Source organism: Sapajus apella, unplaced genomic scaffold (genome assembly GCF_009761245.1).
Source record: "Sapajus apella isolate SASKATOON/1434 unplaced genomic scaffold, GSC_monkey_1.0 scaffold83, whole genome shotgun sequence".
In the NCBI taxonomy this organism is placed as follows: Eukaryota; Metazoa; Chordata; class Mammalia; order Primates; family Cebidae; genus Sapajus; species Sapajus apella.
This window is the reverse complement of record NW_022437023.1, coordinates 151,152-175,422: the sequence shown is the minus strand read 5'-3', so window position 1 is coordinate 175,422 and position 24,271 is coordinate 151,152. Positions and strand designations below refer to the sequence as shown.

Genomic DNA, 24,271 nt, shown 5'->3' with positions numbered 1-24,271 from the left:
TGTGTTGGGTACATATATATTTAGGATAGTTAGATCTTCTTGTTTTATAGAACTTTTTATCATTATATAATGTCTTTCTTTGTCTTTTTTGATCTTTGTGGGTTTAAAGTCTGTTTTTACAGACATTAGGAATATAATCCTTGTTTTTTTCTGTTTTCAATTTGCTTGGTAGATTTCTCTCCATCTCTTTGTTTTGAGTCTACCTGTGTCATTGCATGTGAGATGAGTCTCTTGAAGACAGCATACAAATACATCTTGGTTCTTTATCCAGCTTGCTACTCTGTGTCTTTTTATTGGGCCATTTAGGTTGATATTGATATATGTGGATTTGCTCCTGTTATCATGATGTTAGCTGGTTAATTTGCAGAGTTATTTATGTGGTTTGTTTATTGTGTCACTGGTCTGTGTACTTCAGTGTGTTTTTGTAGTAAGTGGTAACAGTCTTTCCTTTTCATATTTAGTGCTTCCTTCAGAAGCTCTTGTAAGGTAGGTCTGACAATAATGAATTTGCTCAGCATTTGCCTGTCTGAAAATGATCTTATTTCTCTTTCAGTATGAGGCTTTGTTTGGCCAAATATGAAATTCTGAGTTGGAATTTATTTTCTTTATGAATTTTGAATATTGGCCTTCAATCTCTTCTGCTTATAGAGTTTTAGCTGAGAGGTCTGCTGTTAGTCTGATGGACTTCCTTTTGTAGGTGACCTGACTTTTCTCTCTAACTGGTTTTTTTGTTTGTTTCATTTTGTTTTACTTTTTTTCTTTCATTTTAACCATGGGGAAGCTGATAATTGTGTGTCTTGGGGATAATCTTCTTGTAAAGTATCATATTGGAGTTCTCTACATTTCCTGAATTTGAATGTTGGCCTCTCTAGCTAGGTTGGGGAAGTTCTCATGGATGATATCCTGAAATATGTTTTCCATGTTGGTTCCATTCTCTCCATCTCTTTCAGGGATACCAATCAGTCATAGATTTGGTCTGTTTACATAATCCCATATTTCTCAGTTGTTTTGTTCACCATTGTGGAAGACAGTGTAGAGATTCTTCAAAGACCTAAAGACAGAAATACCATTCAACCCAGCAATCTTATTACTGGGTATATACCCAGAGGAATACAAATCTTTCTGTTATAAAGGCACATGCATGTGTATGCTAATTGCGGCACTATTCACAATAGCAAAGCCATGGAATCAAGCTAAATGCCCATCAACAATAGACTAGATAAAGAAAATGCATCCATAAAAAGAGCAAAAACACGTCTTTTGCAGAGACAAGGATGAAGCTAAAAGTCATTATCCCTAGCAAACTAATGGAGGAACAGAAAATCGAATACCACATGTTCTCACTTATAAATAGGAGCTAAATTATGAGAACACATGGACTCATAAAGGGAAACAACACACACTGTGACCTATCAGAGGGTGGAGGGTAGGAAGAGGGAGAGAATAAGGAAAAATAACTAATAGGTACTAGGCTTAAGACCTGTGTAACAAAATAATCTGTGCAACAAACCTCCATGACACAAGTTTACTTATGTAACAAAACTGCACATGTACCCCGAACTTAAAATAGTAGTTAAAAAAGAAAACAAACAAACAAAAAGCAAATTAAAAATAAAAACTATGGTTGAATCAATAATGACAGCGAGGAATAAAGCAAGCTTTAGTATCATGAGATTAGCACAAAGCCGTTCATGAGGGATCTGTCCCATGGCCTAAACATCTCCCATCAGGCCCCACCTGCTACGTTGTGGGTCAAATTTCAACATGAGATTTGGAGCAGGCAAATATCCACACTGGCAGCACCATGTGAAGTGGTACTCAACACTATGTATATGGGAAAGCATGTGGAAGAAATACTTAATACAATTACGTTTAAAAAGTAGAGAGGGTAAAATGTGCTATTTGTCCTAGAGGTATGGACTCTATGCTTCATTAAAAGTGTTAAAACATCAATATCAGTAGACTGTGATAAGTTATATGTATATATAGTAATAAGTAGAACCACCACCAAGAAAGCTGTGTGAAGCAATGTACTAAAAAAGATTAAAAAATATGAGTGTAGATACAAAAGTTCTTCTTGAGAACTTCAAATGAGACAGATACATGGTGAGTGGGGCTGAAGTTTTGACTTCCATGTCTGAAAGCAGGCATTATTGACTGGGAATTTAATTCCTAGGTGGGAAAGAAAAGAAAAGTGCTCCATGGAGGAAGGAGAACCAATTCTGACCTTCTGCTTTTGGCTAGGCTGGGCTATCCATGACTTTAAAAGAGATTAAGGAGAATGTTTTCAAACACTTGTATGCTATAGATACAGGGAAGTGAGGGAACACAGAATAGCTTTCTCAAAAGGAGCTGAAATGAGTCAACCACAACTGTCCTGAGAAGATTGTTACTGTTCCAGGTATAACAACGGGACAATCAATCTGAATGACCATTGGAGAGCTGGGATTTTGATTTGAAGCCTGAAGGGCTGAGGTAGAGTAGCTAAAACCTCTAGACAGGGAGAGTGGAGTACAGAAAGGAAGAGGAGGGAGGAGAGTAAAAGAGATGGGTAATGCTATGGTTTGAATGTTTATTTTCTCTGACACTCATATTGAAGCTTAGTCTCCATTGTAATAGAATTAAGAGGGTTGTATATACAATTATGGTATTTGAGAGGTGGTACCTTTGGGGGTAATTAGGATTAGATGAAGTTACAAAGGTGGGGTTTTAAGAGCTTTTTAAGAGGAGAAAGAGAGACCTTGAGCAGCCCACCATTGCCCCCTTGCCACATGATGCTCTGCATACCATCAGAACTCTGTAGATGGCCCACCAGTAAGAAGAGTCCCACCAGGTGCTGGCACCATGCTCTGGGTCTTCCCAGCCTCTAGAACCATAAGAAATAAATTGTGTTTCTTTATAAATTACCCAGTTTTTGGTATTCTGTTATATGCAAGAAGAAACAGACTAAGGCAGAAAGTTGGTACCAAAATTTGGGCTGTTGCTAATAACAAATATCTGAAAATGGGGAAGCAACTGTGGAACTGGGTAATGGGTACAGGTTAGAACAGTTTAAAGGGGTAGGCTAGAAAAAGCATGTATTGCCTTAAAATGTCAATTTTGGTGATAAAGGGTGGGATTTTGGTGAGGGCTTAGAAGAAGTCAAGAAGACTAGGAAAAGTCTGGCACTCCTTAGCAATGATTTGAGTGGTCAGGACCAGAATGTCAATGGGAATATGGGCAGTAAAGGCTGTTCTGCTGAGGTCTCAGATCTAAGGAACAAGGAATTGGAAACTGGAGAAAAGGTCATCCTTGTTATAAATGGGTGAAGAAAGTAGCTGAATTGTGTCTATGTCTGAGGGTTTTATTAGGCTATATGGCAGAAGAAATATCTAAGCAGCAAAGCAGCCAGGCAGCTGCAAGGCTACTTTTAACTGCTTACATTAAAGCTGTGAGAGGTAAAAATAACTTAAAGGTGGAATTTATAATTAAAAGGAAAAATAAGTGGAATGATTGGGAGAATTTGCCACCTGGCCCTGAAACAGCATTTTCAACAGAGGAAACCAAAGGTGTATCCGAAGGGAATGATGGATAAGGAGGGATTGATTGATTAGGATAATTGTATGAATAGAATAAAGCCAGAAGCTATTCATCAGGACAGTGGGAGAAAAACACTGAATGCACTTTGGAGATCTTGAAGGCTAGCTACCCTGTTGTCACAGGCCCAGAGCTCTACGGGCATAAAAGTTTCAGGGGACAGGCCTGGGGTGTACTCCATGGGCTTGCTGCCTAATGCCACCTCAGGACAGTGCTTCCCTCATTCTGGTTGCTTCAGCTGTAGCTCAAGTGGCCCCACATGTGACTCATTTTGTAGCTACAAAGGGCACAAGCAATAATTTTTGGCAACGTCCACATCCATGTGGTGCTCATTCTGCAGGTGTTCAGAATGTGAGACTATTGCAAAGGCATAGCAACCTCCAGCTGGATTTCAAAGGATGTATCAGACTGCCTGGGAACCCAGGGAGAAACCTGCCATATGGGTTGGGCCACCACCAAGAGCCTCTGCTAGGGCAATGCTGAGAGGAACCATGGCGTTGGAACTGCTGCCGGGAGTCCTCCCCAGGGAAATCCCTAGTGGTGCCGTGAGAGTGGGACTGCCCCTAAGACTCCAAAACTGTAGAGCTACCAGCAAGCAATGCCAGCTTGGAAAAGCCAAGGGACCTTACTCCAACCCATGAAAACAGCCACATGTGGGTGGCAACGAACAAAACCGTGAGGGCAGAACTGCCTGAGGACTTGGGGACCCACCTCCTGCCCCAGTGTGCTCCGGATGAGGAACATGAAGTCAAAAGATGTTATGTCCAGCTTTAAAATGTAATGTCTTCCCTGCTGGGTTTCAGAGTTCTTTGAGGCCTGTTACTCCTTTCTTCTGGCCCATTTCTCCTGTCCCAGCATTGTATCTTGGAGGTAGATAATTGGCTTTAATTTCTCAGGCCCACAGACAGGGATTTTGGACTTTTGAGTTGGCGCTAGAGAAATTTAAGACTTTGGGGCTCTGGGGATAAAACAAATTATTTGCATGTTAGAAGAATGTGAGTTTTGAGGCCACAGGGGTGAAATGCTATGGTTTGAATGTCTGTTCCTTTAAATCTTATGTTGAAACTTAATCTCTATTGTAACAGTATTTATACTGTAACAGGCTGGACTTCCTAGAAATATAATACAGTAGTCCTCCCTTATCCATGGTTTCACTTTCCACAGTTTCAGTTACTTGTGGTCAGTCAATCACAGTACAAAAATAGGTGTTTAGTACAATAAGATATTTTCAGAAGAGAGAAAGAGACAGAAAAAAAAAAAGACCTCATTTAAATAACTTTTATAACAATATATTGTTATAATTGTTCTATTTTATTATTAGTTATTACTGTAAATCTATGACTGCAAAATTTGTAAATTAAATTTTATCATATGTATGTATGTGTAGGAAAACATAGCATATATAGAGCTTGGTACCATCCATGCCTTCAGGCATCTACTGGGTGGTCTTGCAACATGTCTCCCATGGATAAGAGGCAGCTACTGTAAACAAAATTTTCAGTTTCATTAATCATAATGTGAATTAGGCTCTGTTTCTGTGCAGTCAATATCATTCCACAGTTGTCCTCTTTTGTGGCAGTATGAACATGTTTTAACGTTTAGCTTTATAATCATTTGTAAACATCTATTAGAGCACCTCCCCTTATCTTTATCAATAGTTGTTTTTTAAATTTATTTCTCTTGAAACAATTAGAAACATTTTGTTATTAAAACTATCTTATTGCTATTAAGATTAAAGCATCACCAAATCTATGTATTTTGTCTGGAAAAGTGACACAAATTGCCCTGTTCAAGAACATTGTATCATTGTTTACTAAACCTCTTTCTGTCTGTAAGTAAATTTCTATTCTTTTCTGTGGACTGCACAAATGACTAGTAGACTGCTTTAATATTTTGTATATTTATTGCTCTTGTAAGTGATTCTTTTTTTCTGGAATGGATTCATCGAACTAATCTGGGAAAGACTGTAATCTTGCCCCATATTTAGGAACGTTGGTTGGAGAGGAAAGTTTAACGGTTTAACTTAAGAAAAACTTCTGTGAATTTTTCTTTTTAAGCAGAATCCTGTATTTGGTTACATTCTGGTCCAGTGACCACTTCCTTCAGGAAAAGCACCCTTCCCTGTCTGCAAGAGCCAGGCATGTGATAAAAAATTTCCTTTGTGGTCACTTAGTTCTTATTTCTCTTGTCTTGAGTGTCTGGGCTGCTAGCTTCATGTATTTACATCCAAATCAAGTCTTTCTTTCCAACTTCTTATAGTATGTTTTGATTCACAAAATATTTTAGACTGATCTACAATATAATAATTTCCCACAAATGCAAAGAATATAGGTTTGTGCAGTTTTGAAGTAACATTGGTAAAAGAGTACAGAGCAGAGTGCCTATATTTAAATATAACTTTCAACATAGTAGTCTTTCCAAAGGTGTTTTCGGGATAACAAAAATTAATTTGATTGATATAGACTTAGGGGACAATATATGAGAAACAGGCTCTGCCCTAAAGGTTAGGATGAGAGGTGGGCAGGGAGGATTTGTAGGTTGGAATTTCAGACACACACACTAACAGCTAATTTGGCATCATCCACCAGCTTGAATATTTTCATGAGATTCTGTCTTACATCCCTTCTAATCCTAAAACAAAGAATGAGGATAATTTCAGGTGAGTCTAGGTCAGGAAAACCCATTAAAATTGTTACATTTTTCATTTAATTTTTTTTCTGTGATTATTTTTTCTTCTTTTTATATTAATTAGAATAGGCCAAACCGCTGCAACAAATAGACTCAAAAGTGTATGATGGCATTAGAAGTTTTAACTCACTAATGTAGCAGTAGGAGGATATTGAAGATTTGTGAGTAGCTTTTCTCTAGGTGGTGATAAGGATTCCAAGCTCCATAGTCCAATATGGTGCCTCTCATTTCTTTCCTGAGAAAATTAACACACTTTAATTTTTCTTCAAGAAGGGAGGTCAGGAAGAGTGACTAATTGTGATATCCTAGAAGATTAAGGCAAGAAACATATTGAAATTTGCTACACTGTCTACTATTGTAGTTGTCACTGTGACTGTAACTGATACTTGTCTTCCTCCTTCACAAGCCATTCTTGATTCCCCTGATCCACTGAATTTAGTCTAGTTTGTTTTTCTGTCTTGGCGACAGAGATTACTATTCCAGAAGGGTTTACACTATTATTTACTTTGTTCGTGAATTATGATTGTTCTACTGTCTGCTGACAGTCATGACCAGGCATAAAGGTCCTAAAAGACTACCGTGTTTTCATGTGGGATAGTAGTCTGTGTCACAAAACCAGAACAACCGCCTAGTTTTTAGACCTGCTCAAGCTTGGTTCCAAATGTACCACTTCTGTTGCATGATGGATTGTGGTTGGTGTGCCCAAACTTATGACTCCATGGATCTTATAGCTCTTAGCATCATATGAACAATTTAAGGCACATGATCAGTGTGCTAAGTGCCTATCAGGAAGAAATGCACACTGGTCATAGTTTTAGAACTGTGAAAGAAAATTAAATCTTGGGACCCCCAACTCATCAAGCCTAAGGGAAGAGTTTAGTCTGGGAACTGAGTTATGAAAACCTGCCTCCCCCTTTTCAGTTCCTAAATAAGATGGCTACAAGATGAAAAGCTACAGCCTTTTTCATATTTTGCCCACAAGGGAGCTCCTTGTGAGCTGCAAGATCTTTACCCTAAGTGTTTCTGTTAAAATTGTACCATGGCAATGTAAATTGATAGCTTATCTTTACAGGTGCAGGCACCCCTCTGCCCACCAGACACAAATGCAAATATATATATATATATATATATACATATTAGACAGAGTCTTGCTCTGTTACCTAGGCTGGAGAGCACTGCCACAATCTTGGCTTACTGCAAACTTCTCCTCCAAGGTTCAAGTGATTCTCCTGCTTCAGGAGATTACAGGCATCCGCCACCATACCTGGCTATTTTTTTTTTTTTTTATGTTTAGCAGAGACAGGTTTTACCACGTTGGCTAGGCTGGTTTCAAACTCCTGACCTTAAGTGATCTGTCTGCCTTAGCCTCCCAAAAGTGCTAGGATTACAGGTGTTAGCCACCATGCCTGGCCACAAATGCATATCCAATTATTCCTTTTCCCCATTTTGTCTATGTCATCTTACATAAAGTGCAGATTCCCTGTATTTTTCCTCTGTCCCATTTGTCTATGTCATCTTATGTAAAAAAATTTCAGATTCACTAAGCCAGACAAAGGCATGAATGACTATCTTTCCCTACCCACCTCTTACATGAAAATTGTGTACTTCTCAATATCCCCAACCTTTCCCCTTAAATTTGGAGCCTTCAAAATTATCTTTGGAGAAAGGCACAGACCCATCTCCTGGGTGCTCATTCTTAACTTTGGCAAATAAACCTCCTAAAATAATTGAGACTTTTCATTTTTCTTGACTGACAGAACACAGGAGTTCATACAAAGTTACTGTTGGAGTTTTCCTGTGGTTATATTTTGAAACATGTAATATGAATGAAGTGATTAAGAGTTTGAGCTGTGACTTATGCTTTAGGCTGTAATAGAGTAATTGGTGTGGTTAAGACTTTTTCTTTCCTAGGCAGCTTTCCTGAGCTTTAGGAGACTGACTCACAATGGAGCTGAGGCTTCTTCTGTCCCTTGATACTGATCTGCAAGTAATAAAACTGCCTCAGGCTAGGCATGGTGGCTCACACCTGTAATCCCAGCACTTTGGGAGGCCAAGGTGGGCGGATCGCGAGGTCAAGAGATTGAGACCATCCTGGCCAACATGATAAAACCCTGTTTCTACTCAAAATACAAAAAAATTAGCTAGGCATGGTGCGCCTGTAGTCCTAGCTACTCAGGAGGCTGAGACAGGAGAATTGCTTGAACCTGGGAGGTGGAGTTTGCAGTGAGCCGAGGTCGCGCCACTGCATTCCAGCCTGGCACCTGGTGACGGAGTGAGACTCTGTCTCAAAAACAAACAAACAAACAAAAAACTGCTTCACATAATGTTTGTGTAAGAGTGTTCTGTTTTACCAGACTCAGATAAATAGGTAGCCAGTGCAGTGGGAAGAAGTATCTGGATCTCTTTTCCTGGTGGTTGACATAGTGATGATCTTTTTTATTCTCCACACATGGAAGACCTCCCTTTCCTCCCTTGATGTTGATAATTAGTAAACCTGCTTCACAAACTGTGATTGATATACTAAAATCTCTAATAGAAAATGTAGACAACATGCAAGATTAGATAATTTCAGCAGAGATATGAAAACTATAAGGATGAATGAGATGGAAATAAAAATACATTAACAGAAATAAAGAATGCATTTGACAAGCTCATCAGCAAACTTGGTAAAGCCCTGGGAAGAATCAATGAGCTTGAAAGAGTTCAACAAAATTACCTAGAGTGAAACACAAAGAGAGAAAATGAGTAAAAGTACATTAAAAAAAAAGAAAGGGCTAGGCACAGTGTTTCACACCTATAATCTCAACACTTTGGGAGGCTGAGGTGGGAACAATGCTTGAATGTAAGAGTTAAAGAGCAGCCTGGGCAACATAAGAAGACCTTGTCTAAAAAAGAGAAAAATTAAGTGGGCATGCATGGTGCTGGTATTCCCAGCTACTCAGAAGTAAGGCAGGAGAACTGCCTGAGTTGAGTTGTGGGCTGGGGTGGGGGCTGCAGTGAGCTGTGATCACTGCACTGCAGCCTGGGCAACAGCGTGAGACCCTGTCTCAAAACAAACAAACAACAAACAAACACACAAACAAAGGTGATGTAACCACTCAATATGGCACTGCAGCTCTTGGATGCTCTGCTCTGTTTTTCCCCCTACTCTTTTCTCTTTGTATTTCACACTGGGTAATTTTTATTAAGTATCTTATTGAATTAGTTTGTTAAAAGATAAACATATTATTTTGGTTGGCTTTACTTTTTTGACATTGTATTTTGAAATAATTATAGATTCAAAGGGAGTTATCAAGATAGTACAAAAAATTCTGTATAGCCTTCATCCAGCTTTCCCCAACTGTAACATCTTACATAACTAAACTACAATATCAACCCCAGGAAATTATCCTGACATATATGATCAAACAATTTTCAACAGGGGTGCCAAGGCCGTTAAATGGGGAAAGGACAGCCTTCTCAACAATGGTGCTGGGAAAACTGGAAGTTCACATACAAAAGAATGAAACTGGACTCTTACCTTGCATTATAGACAAAACGAACTCAAAATGATTCAAAGACCTAAATATGAAACCTAAAACTATAAAACTCTTAGAAAAAAACATAAAGAAAAATCTTCATGAAATTAGATTAGTCAATGATTTCCTGGACGTAACACTAAGGGCATAGGCAAGAAACAAAAACAAAAACGAAAACAAAACAACAGATAAATTGGACTCCGTCAAAATAAAAAACTTCTAACTGAGGGATGGAAAACCAAATACCGCATGTTCTCATTTATACGTAGGAGCTAAGTGGGTAGGAAGGTATGGGTACTCAAAGGCACAGAGAGTAGTGTAAGGGACAATGCGGGGAGGGTGGGAAGGAGGGTGAAGGATAATAAACTACATATTGGGTAAAATGTACACTACTCAGGTAACAGGTTCACTAAAATCCCAGACTTCACCACTGTGCAAATCATCCATGTGACAAAAAACCACTTGTATCCCAAAAGCTGTTGAATTAAAAATATATTAAAAATGTAAAAAAAAAGCAAAGAAAAAGGACTCCTTTGCCAAGATCACCCTCCTTCCCCACTTCCCCCAAGTGTCCCAAATGCCTTGTATCACCTGATTTTCTATCTTCCTGCTGACACTTTTCTGACACTCTTAGTCCCTCACCCTGTGGTATCCTCCAAGTCCTTACCTGCCTTCCACTATGGAGTTTCCCCATGGCCACTTGCTTGAAGGAGGCACTGTGTGAGCCCAGCCCCTGAATGCTGCTAATTTAACTCTTTCTTCAGGTTTTCTAAACCGTCATTTTAAAGAGACAACTGTTTAAAGAGAAAGGGTCTAATTTATATGTGTCTTTAAAAAAATTTCATGTAACTGGTTATCTAAAAGTTGATATAAGGAAAATATGTAAGTAGCTTCATGAGGTTTTGAAAAATTTAGAGATAATTGCTTGACACATTTTTATTAAAGGAAAATGAGATTCTGGGGCAGTATTTCTAACTTCGTTACCACTGGCAATAAGGAGGCCACAGAACCTTTCTGAATGTACAGTATTTCTTGGTTCTGAAAGTAATTGCAGGATAGAATCCTGGATAACCCTTCTGGTGGCAGGATGACTCCACATTTACCTTCAACCGCATTGACTAGGTACAGATTCTAAGAGATGCTGACCAGGGAAGATGATTTTTGCTCATGTTGTCCAGGCTGGAGTGCAATGGTGCAAACTTGGCTCACTGCAACTTCTGCCTCCTGGGTTCAAGTGATTCTCCTGCCTCAGCATACAGAGTAGCTGGGATGACAGGTGTGCACCACTACACCTTGCTAATTTTTGTATTTTTAGTAGAGACAGAGTTTCACCATGTTGACCAGGCTGGTCTCGAACTCCTGACCTCAAGTGATCTGCCTGCCTTGGCCTCCCAAAGCGCTAGAAAATTATAGGTGTGAGCCACCACGTGCAGCCTCAGGTGAGGTTCTTGCCCATCAGAAAATGGCTCTAAGCTAACACATTTGTTGCTAGTTGAAAAGCCTGCATGGCCAGGCGTGGTGGCTCATACCTATAATCCCAGTGCTTTGGGAGGCCAAGGTGGGAGGGTTGCTTGAGGCAAGTACTTTGAGACCAACCTGGGCAACATAGCAAAACCCTGTTTCTACAAAAGTTTTTTTAAAAATTACACAGAATGGTGGTGCTTGCCTGTACTCCCAGCTGCTTGGGAGGCTGAGATGGGAGAATCACTTGAGCCCACGAGGTTCAGGCTGCAGTGAGCCATGATCATGCCAGTGTACTCCAGCCTAGGTAACAGAGCCAGACTCTGTCCCTAAAAAAGAAAAGAAAGAAAAGATGAGAAGAGAAGAGAAAAGAAAAAGGAAGAGAAGAAAAGAGAAGAAAAGAAAAGAGAAAAGTCTTTGTGAAGAGGCCTGTGAGACTGGGGAATCCCTAGGTTAGATGCAGCCTTTGCCTCACAGCCACACAGTAAACTTGAGGGGAATTTCTCCCTTTGAACAGGAAGGAGGGGAAGAGCCAGAGGTCTCTATTCTGAGGGATGCTGTACTGGGGATTAAGAGGACATTGAGGGCACCTTCAAGTCCCTCTCTGCCTGTTTTTTCTTGCCCCCAATTGCATTCTAGATCTGAGTTTGATGTTCCTCCTTTATGCTTCCATTGCAGCAGTGGAGACCCTCCTTAGACTGGGGTTACCTTGCTCCTGAGTACACCACTGCTGCTGGAAGCCCAGTGGCAACTTTTCCAGTCTCAGGTGATCTAAACCTATGCACAGAATAATACGGCATATTGGAGTCACTCAATGCTTTCCTGTGCCACTATTGCAAACCTTTTCTACTTAAGGTTTTGCTTAAGTGGAAGCAAAACCTTGCTACTGTCTCTTCCCTGTTTCTTTTCACCTGGTAAGCTAATATTCTGATTTTGAGCCTATTTTCTACTTTACTAACATATAAGGAAGAGCGGGGGAGGAAGGGAGAGAAGAAGAGAGATGGAGATATTTATTTTCTTGGTTAGGGTTCCAATAATGTTTGTCAGGCATTGTTTTAATTGCTTTATAAGCATTAGTGCTGCCCCTAGCCATGGGCAACAGGAGCCTGATAAGTAGTAAATTTATTATAAAAACACATTGGTACCTCTGCCATTTTGGATGTGATGTTTAGGGCTGGCCCAATACAATCTGTAACTCTAAACATTTGCTCCATCATTAATACGATTCAGCCCCAGGCAATGCTTCTCTACAGCTTTTGTTCTCTGTTTTCAAAACTAAATGTGACCATGTCGAAATACTGTAAAATTTGTGTATTGTCCTTTACTGATGTCAGATGCACCTGTTTCATGGTTCAGGGAGGATTTAAGCAGCTGAAGAACTTAAAAGAGAAAAGTCAACAAACACTTTCAGTCAAAGAGCATGAATGCAATACATTCTTGCATAATGAAGAATCACTTGCCAGCAGGGCTGGGTGTCAACCTGTTTAGTTTTGTTTTATTTATTTGCTTTGTTTTCTTGTTCCTCCAATTAACTTGATAGTTACACATGACAGTGGAGGAGACTTTTGTAATGTTAAGCAAGTCATATCAATCTTAAATTTGTATATGTGAAGATCTAGATGTAAAATGCATGAAACATGGTCCACATTTTGCAAAGAGAAGCCTGGGGCAAAAAAGAGTTCGGTAATTTGTTGACTCTCAGAAAGCTCATTAGTGGTAGGACTGCAACTCACCATCATTTCCTTCTAAGAACTTTGCTCTTTTCACCAAAGCTTAAGCCTCCTCAGACTGTCTAAAACAATAGAAGTGAACATTTCTATGACAACATTTTTTTTTTCCTGAAATATCATCCCCCCTTAATTTGCCCTACTAAAAATCCCAAGTATAAGAACAATAGTTTGTAAGATGTCTACTGTTGAATCACATTTGTCTTTTGCTGCTTAAAACTCCCAAGCCATTCAATCTTCAGCTACTTGGAAATCTTCACCTCAACTGTTCATCTAGTGCAATTTGAAGAAGAAACAGTGCTAGGCATTGGAGTGAGAATCTTCACAGAAAAATGTCTGCCCAGAGGCAGATGAGGTCCTTCAGCTCCAGTGCTGATTGGTTCCTTTATCCTAGAGACTCTCCAATCCTACCACGCATGGTAGGATTCAGAGGTTTTTACTGTTTCCGGCAGGTACATAAAATCCATTAGGTTTGAGTTGTGTTGACTACCACTGCTTTTTCCTTGGTCTCAATTATGGCTTGGAAGATGGCTCTGCAGATCCCTGGAGGCTTGTGGGCGGCAGCTGTGACCTTGATGCTGGTGATGCTGAGCACCCCAGTGGCTGAGGGCAGAGACTCTCCCCTTAAGTGCAGGGCAGCTGCTCTGGAGAGCCGCCACTCTGGGAACAGGCTCTCCTTGGGCTGGAGTATGGGGGTGGTGACCTCTATGATCGCAGAACACAGTCTTTTATCACCATTTGTTCTTTTTGGGAAATAGAGCTATGTTTCATTCTTATTTCCACCGTACAATGGGTGAGGTGAGGATAATCCAACCCCAATCTCATAGGCTTAAGCCTGGAGGAGGAGAGAGGAAGGAGGAGACAATGTGTGCATTTACTACTCCTGACAGGACAAAGTGCCTATGGAGTTATTTTTGATGATATGAATTTCCCCAAAGACACCATAGGATTTGCCATTTCAAGGTACCTGAAGACTTAACTAGACTAAATATCATAAGATTCTGCACTGGGAAATGTAAGGCAGCAATGGCGTCTGTAGTCTAGGTATTTGAGGTAAAGGAGTCTATACTACTGACTTGACTGGAGAGTTTGTGAAGGCAAACTCATGGTATTGAGGGGAGGTGACTGGGTGACCACTAATGTTTCACTGATTTATGGGCAAAAGGTGACTTGAGTGGGATTCAGGGACCTGAGTTGATGATAGACTGAATTTAGTATGATAGAAAGGAGAATGTAAAGAAGAGAAATAATACATACTGACATTCACGCATGGGACAGTACTTTATATAAATTCTCTCACTCCTTCTAACATCTTATGTGTAAGTATCATGATTTTCCTTTTACATAATTATACTTGTGATATGACTATTCTGTTAAGTAACGGGCCCAAGCTGGTGATTGACTCAGTTTAATTGGACTCTATAGAATTTGGAAGCTTGGGCTCTTTCCATGAGTAAATGTTTCTTTCTAGAACTCCGGAGGTGTTGGTCCTTTCTAACACAGAAGTGAGTAAACCTCACCGGGCACTTGGACGGGTATAGCAGAAAGAGAGTAAATCTAGGCATGAGAAATGTATTTTTCCCAAGGACCAAGAGAATACTTGTATCAGGACGAGACCAAGCTTAATTTCTGAACCTTCCTTGTCATTCCCTTGAACTCTCAAATTTATGTGGATACTGTGTCTCTAAGATTCCCAGGAACTCCATGAAAATGGGATTTCACGAGAGAACGCCTGGATCTAAGTGCAGAGGTCAATGTAAAATCCATCCGACTGCCCTCTTCACTTGATTCACAGGCTCAGGCAGGGACTGGGCTTTTCCCATTACCCTCCCTAAAGGAAGCAGATTCCCGAGGCCCCGGAGAGGGCAGGCAGGGCTCCCTGGAGGATCCCACGTCCGAGCACTAGGCACAGGGCCTGGCCAAGAACCTGAAGTCGCACAGACAGGTTTCGCAGTTGCTGGTCGTGTCAGGGCGGCGGCTGCAGAGTGCGGTCCGGCTGGGGATTGGGTCTGGGGCCGGGAGGGGCCTGACTGACCGGCAGGAGATTCCCCGCAGAGGATTTCGTGGTCCAGTTTAACGGCATGTGCTACTTCACCAACGGGACGGAGCGCGTGCGGGGTGTGGCCAGATACATCTATAACCGCGAGGAGTACGCGCGCTTCGACAGCGACGTGGGGGAGTTCCGGGCGGTGACTGAGCTGGGGCGGAGCACCGAGGACTGGAACAACTATAAGGACTTCTTGGAGCAGCAGCGGGCCGCGGTGTACACGGTGTGCAGACACAACCACGAGGCGGAGCTCCGGACGACCTTGCAGCGGAGAGGTGAGCGTCGTCGTCCCTCCGCGGAGCTCACCCTTGGCGGGTTCCCGACTCTGCGCGCAGAGGGGAGCCGCGAGGCCTCAAGGATAGAGCCCTGGTCCACCCCAGGAGACAGGAAGGTGGCGGGGGCTTCGGGATTGGGGGTAGCACAGGAGGGGCGGGGAACTAAGGCAGAGCAGGAGGATGCGCAAACGCAGCCCTGAGTTCCCTGCAGAGTTGGGTCAGGCTGCCCAGTGTGTTCCAAGTCTCCCGGTCCTTTGGCCTCGTCCTCTGCTCTGCACGTTCTTGCCTCGTGCGTTATAGGTTTGCCTCCTCGTGCCTCACCTTTGCTAAGCAGTTCTCTCTTCCCCTGCTTGCCTGCCCCGCCAGCACTGCCCCACCCAGCGAGGCCCACGTGCCCAGCTCGAGCCACAGGAAGATTCAGGCTTGGCCTGGTGGAGTTAGGGCTGTCCCACAACTGTGCGCAGGGTCTCCAGCAATTACAATTGTGAAATATGATATTTTGACATTTGGCTTCAAATGTCATTATTCATTGTAATTCTGTTTTCTTAAATGGCTCTCATCCATGGTGGAGCTCTTTGAGGTGAGAGATTGTTTCAATTACTGCATGCCTGGTACCTGACACATTGACTGGTGTGTGGTATAAGCTTAATGATCTTCAGTTAAATTAATGAATAAATGTACTCAGCTGCCCATCCACTTAGGCTCAAGAGAAAGCAGAGGTTAAAAGGAGCCTTAAAAATTGACCGTATTAATTTTTTTCTATTATTTTGCGTAATGGTTTAAACTCTTATTGACTTGGATCTTAAGGTTTGTGAATGCAGTCAGGAAAAAAGGTGTCTGCTGAAAATAAAAACAATACTTGAATGGTGTTGTAAGGCAGTTTTAATTTCTTAGAAAAACTGAACAAATGGCACAATGAAAAGAGCAGACACTTTGGAATAAATAGATTGAAGCTACTAAATTACTGAATGAAAATAATTTCAGGTTGCTTTTGGAGTAGATTTTCTCCTTCCCACCCATCACTATCCACTTCATGGATAAACATTATGAAGTCAATTTTTCCCATTTAATGAGCACTTATTTCTAGACAATTGTCTTAGCAAACACCATCTATGTTATGTCATTTAATACCGCAGCTACCTGTGCATTAGAGATTAACATCACCACTTTATATATTCCTAATCTTGGTACATGGTAAACATTTTAAGTAATCGACCTGAAGCTTCCCCCGAATACACAGTCTCTCCTTCCTTCCTTCCTTCCTTCCTTCCTTCCTTCCTTCCTTCCTTCCTTCCTTCCTTCCTTCTTCCTTCCTTCCCTCCCTCCCTCTCTCTCTCTCTCTCTCTCTCTCTCTCTCTCTCTCTCTTTCTTTCTTTCGACGGAGTTTCGCTCTGTCTCCAGGCTGGTAATGGAGTGCAGTGGCGCGATCTCGGCTCACTGCAACCTCCGCCTCCTGCGTTCAAGTGATTCTCCTGCCTCAGCCTCCTGAGTAGCGGGGACTACAGGCTTGCACCACCACCGTCAGCTAATTTTTGTATTTTTAGTAGAGACAGGGTTTCACCATGTTGGCCAGGATAGTCTCAATCCCTTCATCTCGTGATCCTCCTACCTTGGCCTCCCAAAATGGTGGGATTACAGGCATGAGCCACCGCGAGGGGCCATACACAGCATTCTTTATGTTCTTCACTACATGTCTACACAGCCTAGGGGAAGTAAAGTCTTGTTAAAGCCAATTTTGAGAAGAAGTAGCACTGAGTCTATTCCTGCCTGTTTCCAATGTTAATGGGACAAAATCATACTTTCAAGGTATTGAAAATTCACTGATTAAACAATCCCTAGACTGACCCCAGTGTTATCCATGTAGGTTCACAAAGCTTCGTTGTCTCCTTCTGACCCACATCCTAATGCTGTCAAGTACTTATATTTTTGCTATTTCAAGTCTATGTCCGTGAAAGTTATTTTATCATTTTTTCTTGTGAATTTGTGCTATTTTTACTTTCAGTTTTTTTAAGATGAATATATCTTATAAGTCCTCAAATAACTGACTGTGTTGTTAGTCAGACTCTAGGAAGGACAACCTAAACAAAAGTTCAAGTCCAGGCAGAAACCGTGATTCCTTCCAGCTGATGGCTCATGAGTGCCATTTCATTGGGGTGCCACCTGCTGACCTCAGCAAATCCCAGCCATATATATATTCACATTACAGGCACCCAGGCCGATCTCTGCACAGATCTCAGAATATTTCCTATGGAAAACACACATGATAATGTCTAATTTCAGAGGAAGAAAGTAATTCTCAACAGAACAGGAATGGAGTAAGGTAGGCAGCTCGTAATTAAACTATCTTGAGTGTTAAAAAGGAAACTAAGAAAAAGCAGGAATATGAGAGAACATATTACCAAGTAAATAAAGCATACATTAAATATTTATTGTAGTTTTACACTAAAGAAATAAAGGAAATTCAGTAAAATGGCCTGAGAGGTACAGGGTAAGATGTGTAAAACAGGCAGGGAAAGGTGTGCCATTTTTGACATGAGCAGCACTCTGAGAAGATAAAGCAATTGAGTTGTGGGCAAACATGTCTGATCCGTGTTAGTTGTTTTCATGGCCTGCCTACTTATCCTTCAAATATTACAAACTTTTGCAATAACATTCATTTTTCTAGTCTCTGTTACTAGATTACAAGTTCCGTAAAGGCAGGAACCAGGGTCTGTTGTTTATTTTTGGATCCTCAGTGCTTGTCAAATTTATATTTGTTGAAGGATTCTTAATCCAAGACTTGGACTCTAAGTATCTTTCCACTCTAGTTCCAAGGAGGGACCCTTGCTCATGGTAGACGTGCCGTGTGGTCTCACATCTCACTCCTGTGTCTTTCCCTGTCTGTTACTGCCCTCAGAGAAGCCTACAGTGACCATCTCCCCATCCAGGACAGAGGCCCTCAACCACCACAACCTGCTGGTCTGCTCGGTGACAGATTTCTATCCAGGCCAGATCAAAGTCTGGTGGTTTTGGAATGACCAGGAGGAGACAGCCAGCATTGTGTCCACCTCCCTCATTAGGAACGGCGACTGGACATTCCAGATTCTGGTGATGCTGGAAATGACTCCCCAGTGTGGAGACATCTACACCTGCCATGTGGAGCACCCCAGCCTCCAGAGCCCCATCACCGTGGAGTGGCGTAAGGGGAAACTGGTTTCCTTTTACTGTGGGCCCCACAAGACCAAGGGCAGAGCTCCCTCTGACCCCTCCCATCCCATTTCTTGTTCCTGATGTCACTACTGAACTGAGAATCACAGGAGACTAGAGCACCTATTGCCCATGGCAAGCGCATCACAAGAATCCTGTTCTCATTGTCTTTCCAGTTACTAGGGAGATCACTCTACACATTTGTGTTAGTGCATTCATGTACTGCTATAAAGAAATATCTGAGACTGGGTAATTTATAAAGAAAGAGGTTTCATTGGCTCTTCTCACATTACTATAAAGAAATACCTGAAAATGGGTAATTTATAAAGAGAAGAGGTTCGATTGGCTTATGGTTCTGTAGCTATAGGGGAACACAGTGGCTTCTGCTTATGGGAAGACATAAGGAAGTTCCTAATCACGGAAGAAGGAAAAGAGGGAACGAGGAGTCTCACATGGCATGAACAGGAGCATGAGAAAGAGGGGGTTGGTGGCATGCAGTTTTAAATAACCAGATCTCATGAGAACTCACTATTGTGATGACACTACTAAGGGAGGTGGTGTTACACTATTCGCAAGAATCTGGTCTAATGATCCAGTCACCTCCCACCAGGCTCTACATCCAACAGTGTTAATTACAACTGAACATGAGATTTGGGTGGGGACACAGATTCAAACCATATCAACACTATTAAAACCCCAGAACCCAGCTGTGACGGCTATGAGATTGACTATTAGGGCTGGTGACTGGGGCCTTAGGGTTTGAGGTCTGGATGAATTCCTGAGGGACAGGGGTGTACTTCCTCCTCTCCCTTACCCACCCAGTGTGCCCAAGGACCTATTGGCTGGTCGTTCTCTTCCCTAGGGTGGTCAGACTGGAGAACTAGTTTCCCCTGACACCTCTATCTCCTGTACCAAGGACATTATGGGGTATGGGGACAATCACTGACACGCAGGCGCTTCTTCCTAGGGGCTCACTCCAAATCTGCCTAGAGCAAGATGCTGAGTGGAATTGGGGGCTTTGTGCTGGGGCTGATCTTCCTCGGGCTGGGCCTCGTCATCCGTCACAGGGGTCAGAAAGGTGAGGAACCCCAGGGGGAAATGGGGAAGATAGGTGGTTTGTGCTAGGGCTGATCTTCCTGGGGCTGGGCCTTGTTATCTATCATACAGGTCAGAAAACTGAGGAACCCCATTGGAAATTGGGGAAGATGGGCTGTGACTGAGACGGTCTGTTCAGAGACGTTCTGTCTCTAAATGTAGCTCTTTCCTCTTGACCCTGAGAGGAAGTGTGAAGAGACAGGACAAGATTGGAGGAGGCATTGGAATCTGATTTTACTGGGTCAGTGGTAGCGCTGCCAGAGCTGACTGATAGAGCTTATTCCACAACTGCCTTACTGCTCATCAGTATCTTACTGGTTCCTTTCCAAAAGCTTCCTCCATTAAGAGATTCAGAGCCTTGGCCTCCTTGCTCTCTAGTGACAATTTCCTTTGTTTTGTGGAATTTTAACTTAGGCTGCTTAAGGCCTTGAAGAACATGGGTGGGAAGAAAATATAACTCCAATTAAGCCACATGTGTCATTTACCTTTGGGGTAGGAGAGTGGCTGTTTTTGTAACAAGACCTTTCTCTGCATAATTTCCTTTTGCAGGACGTCGAGGGCCTCCCCCAGCAGGTAATATTTCAGCCATGATCCAGTGTGGGGAGGGCACAGGTATAAGAGGGACGAGCATGAGCTGAGTGTTCCAGGGCACAGTGGTCTCTGTTCATGGGCTGTTTGCTGCTGTGAGGGTGAAGACTCAGAGGAGAAGTTTGCCAGTTTCCGGGGATCTCCAGAGGTTGTTCCCCAGAACCAGGCCTTAACTTTGGTGGTATCTTTTTGTGAAATGTGGGGACAGAGACACATCTTGAATGTTAGACAGTGGGGTGATGCCCACTTTGTGCCACATTTTGATGGCTACTGCCTATAGGCATTTTTTAGTGACTGGAAAAGGTTGCTAGTGGTGGAGGTGAGGTGTCATTCAATTTACTAAAAAAACAAACCCTTCCTATTACCCAGAAGGGCAACTGCTGTTCCCCCACCTCCACAAATCTGCATCAAGCTGAAGTTCTGTGTCCTCATGAGCTGATTTACCTTTACACAGATCTTGGGGAACGTAATGATGATATGCCCTGTACCTCAGCGTTCTCTGTTTGATGCTGCAGAGGAACCTGAGGGGTGGGGGAGAGGGCGTGTCGCTCAGGGTACCCTGTGCTGATCACACCTTATCTCTCTTCTCCAGGGCTCCTGCACTGACTCCTGAGGACTTTTGTCTGGGATTGGTTATCACTTTTCTATAATGCCCGCCTGCCCCTGCCCAGAATTTCTAACTGCCTGTGTCGCCTGTCTCCCTGAGGTCAGAGTCCTACAGTGCCTCTCATGCAGCCACCGGGCCACCTCCTGTGATCCCCACCCCAGGGTGCTGGCTGTGACTCTGCTTCCCGCACTGACCCCGAGCCTCTGCCTGTGCACTGCAAGCTGTGTCTACTCAGGCCCCAAGGGGCTTCTCTGTTTCCCTTCTCCCCACCCCAGACCTGTCAACACAAAATCATTTACCTGACTTTAGAGCTTTTCGCGTAATTAAACGTGATTCTGAGTTATCTGTTTCTGAACTTCCTCAACTGAGTAGAGGCAGGAAACCACTGCCAAGTGAAGGAACATACCTTGAGGTGACTCAGGCAAACTGTGGCCAGAAAGAGGGTGGTACCTTGAAAAGACACTGAAGCATCTTGGGGTGCAAAATTAAGAGTGAGCAGAGGAGGTAGAAAATCAATTCAATTGTCACATCATTCATGGTTCCTTAATACTGAAGTTCAGTGCAGTGGCCCTAGTGTTGTCTAAGTAAGCATGGTAGAATTGTTTGGGGACAGCTATCGTGACTGATGTTTCAGATATATTCTGGCTGGCAAGTCACATCAATCAAGACTAATTTTTATTTTTAAGAAAGCATGACCAGCAATGAAAGTACTATTTTTGGTTCCAAATGATAGAAACGGAACCCAAACATGTCTGATGCATGTTACAAGGACACTTGCTTTCAGAAGTGACTAGTTCCAGATAGTCAATGAGGCCTTCATCTCTCTCTTCTCTTTCTGTTATAGTTCTGTCTGTGCGTCCTCCTCCCTGTGTGTCTCTTTGTCCCTGCGTAGTTCTTTCTGGGTGTCTCTCTCCAGTTTTGTCTTTGTTCCCTTGTTGTGTCTTTCACTGCATTGTTGCCTTTCTCTGTTTTTATAATCTTTGTCACTGTTTATCTGCATTTCTTTTTTTTTCTTTTTGCATCTGTGTTCTCTGCATCTCTCTTATCACCTCACACCTTATTTCATTTCTCTCTTCGTGTATGTGTGTGTGTGTGTGTGTGTGTGTGTGTGTGTGTGTGTGTGTCTTTGTTATGTATGTTTCTGGAGTGTCTACCAAAGTTTTAATAATTTTGGGAAAGATTCTGATCGCCCAAGCCTGAGTAACATGCACACCTCCCAAACACACCATCCTGTTCATGGGATGCTGACAGCCAGCATGCTCATTCCTCTTATTATGAAGGAAGACTGGATTTTCCAGAACTTTGTGGTGCTGGAAACAACTTTCCAGTGTGCAGATGTCTACATTAGCCATGTGGAGCACCTCAGCCTCCAGAGCCTCTTCACAGTGGTGGGGTGGATGCGGAAGTTTGTTTCTTGCTGAGCCCACGGGTCAAGCGGCAGATCTTCCTCTGGTTCTAGCGTCCCTCAGTGGTACCTGTTCACAGCCATCCCATTCCTCATTTGAGATCCCCTTGTCATTGACATTGTAACCTGTTGATTCCTGATGACACTTTCTTCCTGGTCACAAGGGAGGTCACTACACACAGTGGCCCCTTTGATGTGAGCCCAGCCCTGAAGCTGGTCTACATCTCAGTCTCTGGATTTGTCATTAAAGCAGACAGGCTTGTCATGCAGCCCATGACAATTTTTAATGTGGCCCAAAACAAATTCTAGGACATTCTTTCAGATCAACTTTGTCACACAGAACACATCCTAGAAGATAGTTTGTTTATGAGAGGGTCAAAGTCTTCCCCGTTTCTTCCACTGCCAGTTTCCTAGAAAAAACTGTTTTTTGCACCCAGAGTCCATTGAGCAGTATAATCTTTAATTGATAAAGAAACAAAGTATATTCTTTGTAAATAAGTTTTCTAACAAGAAGAGTTGAGTCTTAGTACACATATATCTTGGAGGAAAGTGCATGGGTGTTCTAGAAAACAACCTGCCAGTTGTGAGCATTTGTTTTTACCTTAGGAAATATCAGTATATTTCAGAGACAGTGGTGCTCACCAATATGCCATAAGCGCCTTTACATTTCCCAGTGTTTTCTGCTGTTAGGTTGGGATCATTTGACTAATGTTAGCCAATGGAACTTGCAAGTAGATGCATGATGAGACACTGGAAACTCCATAAAACCTGAGTCACTTGAAAAACTGTGGAATTAAATCTCTTTATTGAGTGAAGCCACTGAGATTTGCTTTTAACTCAGGGCTAAGATCTTACTGCAACATAACCTTGCCTTTCCTGTTAACCATGGAATGTTTAACTTCAGAAGAAGTTAATAGAGTGAATCAATTGAGTTAATGGAAATTGAGATGATTGAGATGATAATTTTTAAACAAAAAGGTTTTTGAAAATAAAGAACAGAAAACTTTATTTGAACAACAAAAAGTTAATGTTACATTAAAAAATAAATTATCTTTAATTGATAAATGAATATTTATAAGGTACAATGTGACATTTCAATATATGTATACAGTACACTGTGAAATGACTAAATCAAGCTAATTAACATATCGATCACTTCACATACTTTTTTTTCATTTGATGTGAATATTTAAAATCTGTCTTAGCAATTTTCAAATATACAATACAGCTGGCCCTCTGTATTTGTGGGTTCTGTGTTCTCTGATTCAGCCAACCCTTTATTGAATATATTTGGAAAAAAATGATAAAATACAACAATACAACATAAAAATAATATCACTTAAAAGACAATACAGTGTAACAACTATTTACATAGCATTTATATTGCTTTAGGTATTATAAGTAATCTAAAGATGATTTGAAGTATATAGGAAAATATCCTTAGGTGATGTGCAAAAACTAAGCCATTTTTAAGAAGGGACTTGAGCATTCTCAGATTTTGGTATCCAGGAAGGGTCCTGGAGCCAATCTCTCAAGGATGCCAAGGGACAACTGTATGTTATTATTAACTGTAGTCACCGTGCTGCACAATTGATCTTCAGTACTTTTCCTCCTCTCTAACTGAAACTTGTACCTTTTGACCAATATCTCATTCCTTTTTCTTCCTCTCCCCACACTCAACTCCTCCGTGACTTTGACTTTTTAAGATTCTGCATGTAAGTGAGGTCGTGTGGTTTTTGTCTTTCTGTGTCTGACTTATTTCACTTAGCATAATGTCTAACAGGTTCATCTGTGTTATAAATGACAAGATTTCCTTCTTTTATAAGGCTGAATAGTATTCCATGGTGTATGTGCACCACATTTTTTTTATCCATTCATCCGCTGAGGGATGCTTAGGTTGATTCTATCTCTTGGCCATTATGAATAGTGCTGCAATAAACGTGGGGGTTCGTATATCTCTTTGATACACTGATTTCATTTTCTTTGCAGATGTACCCAGAAGTGGAACTGCTGGATCATATGGTAGTTCTATTTTTAATTTTTAAATAGCTGCTGAATTTTAAAAACATTTATCTGTTTTGTTCTACATGAATATATA

General features: G+C 41.8%; 1 protein-coding gene across 1 annotated transcript; it reads left to right on the top strand.

The window, feature by feature from the left end:
• Positions 1 to 13,437: 13,437 nt before the first annotated feature.
• Positions 13,438 to 21,111, top strand: LOC116533575 (HLA class II histocompatibility antigen, DQ beta 2 chain-like). The gene is given in 6 exon segments (XM_032253344.1): positions 13,438 to 13,598; positions 15,015 to 15,292; positions 18,189 to 18,470; positions 19,446 to 19,556; positions 20,123 to 20,146; positions 20,754 to 21,111. Coding segments are annotated over 6 exon segments (822 nt in total). The 5' UTR covers positions 13,438 to 13,485; the 3' UTR covers positions 20,768 to 21,111.
• Positions 21,112 to 24,271: the final 3,160 nt, after the last annotated feature.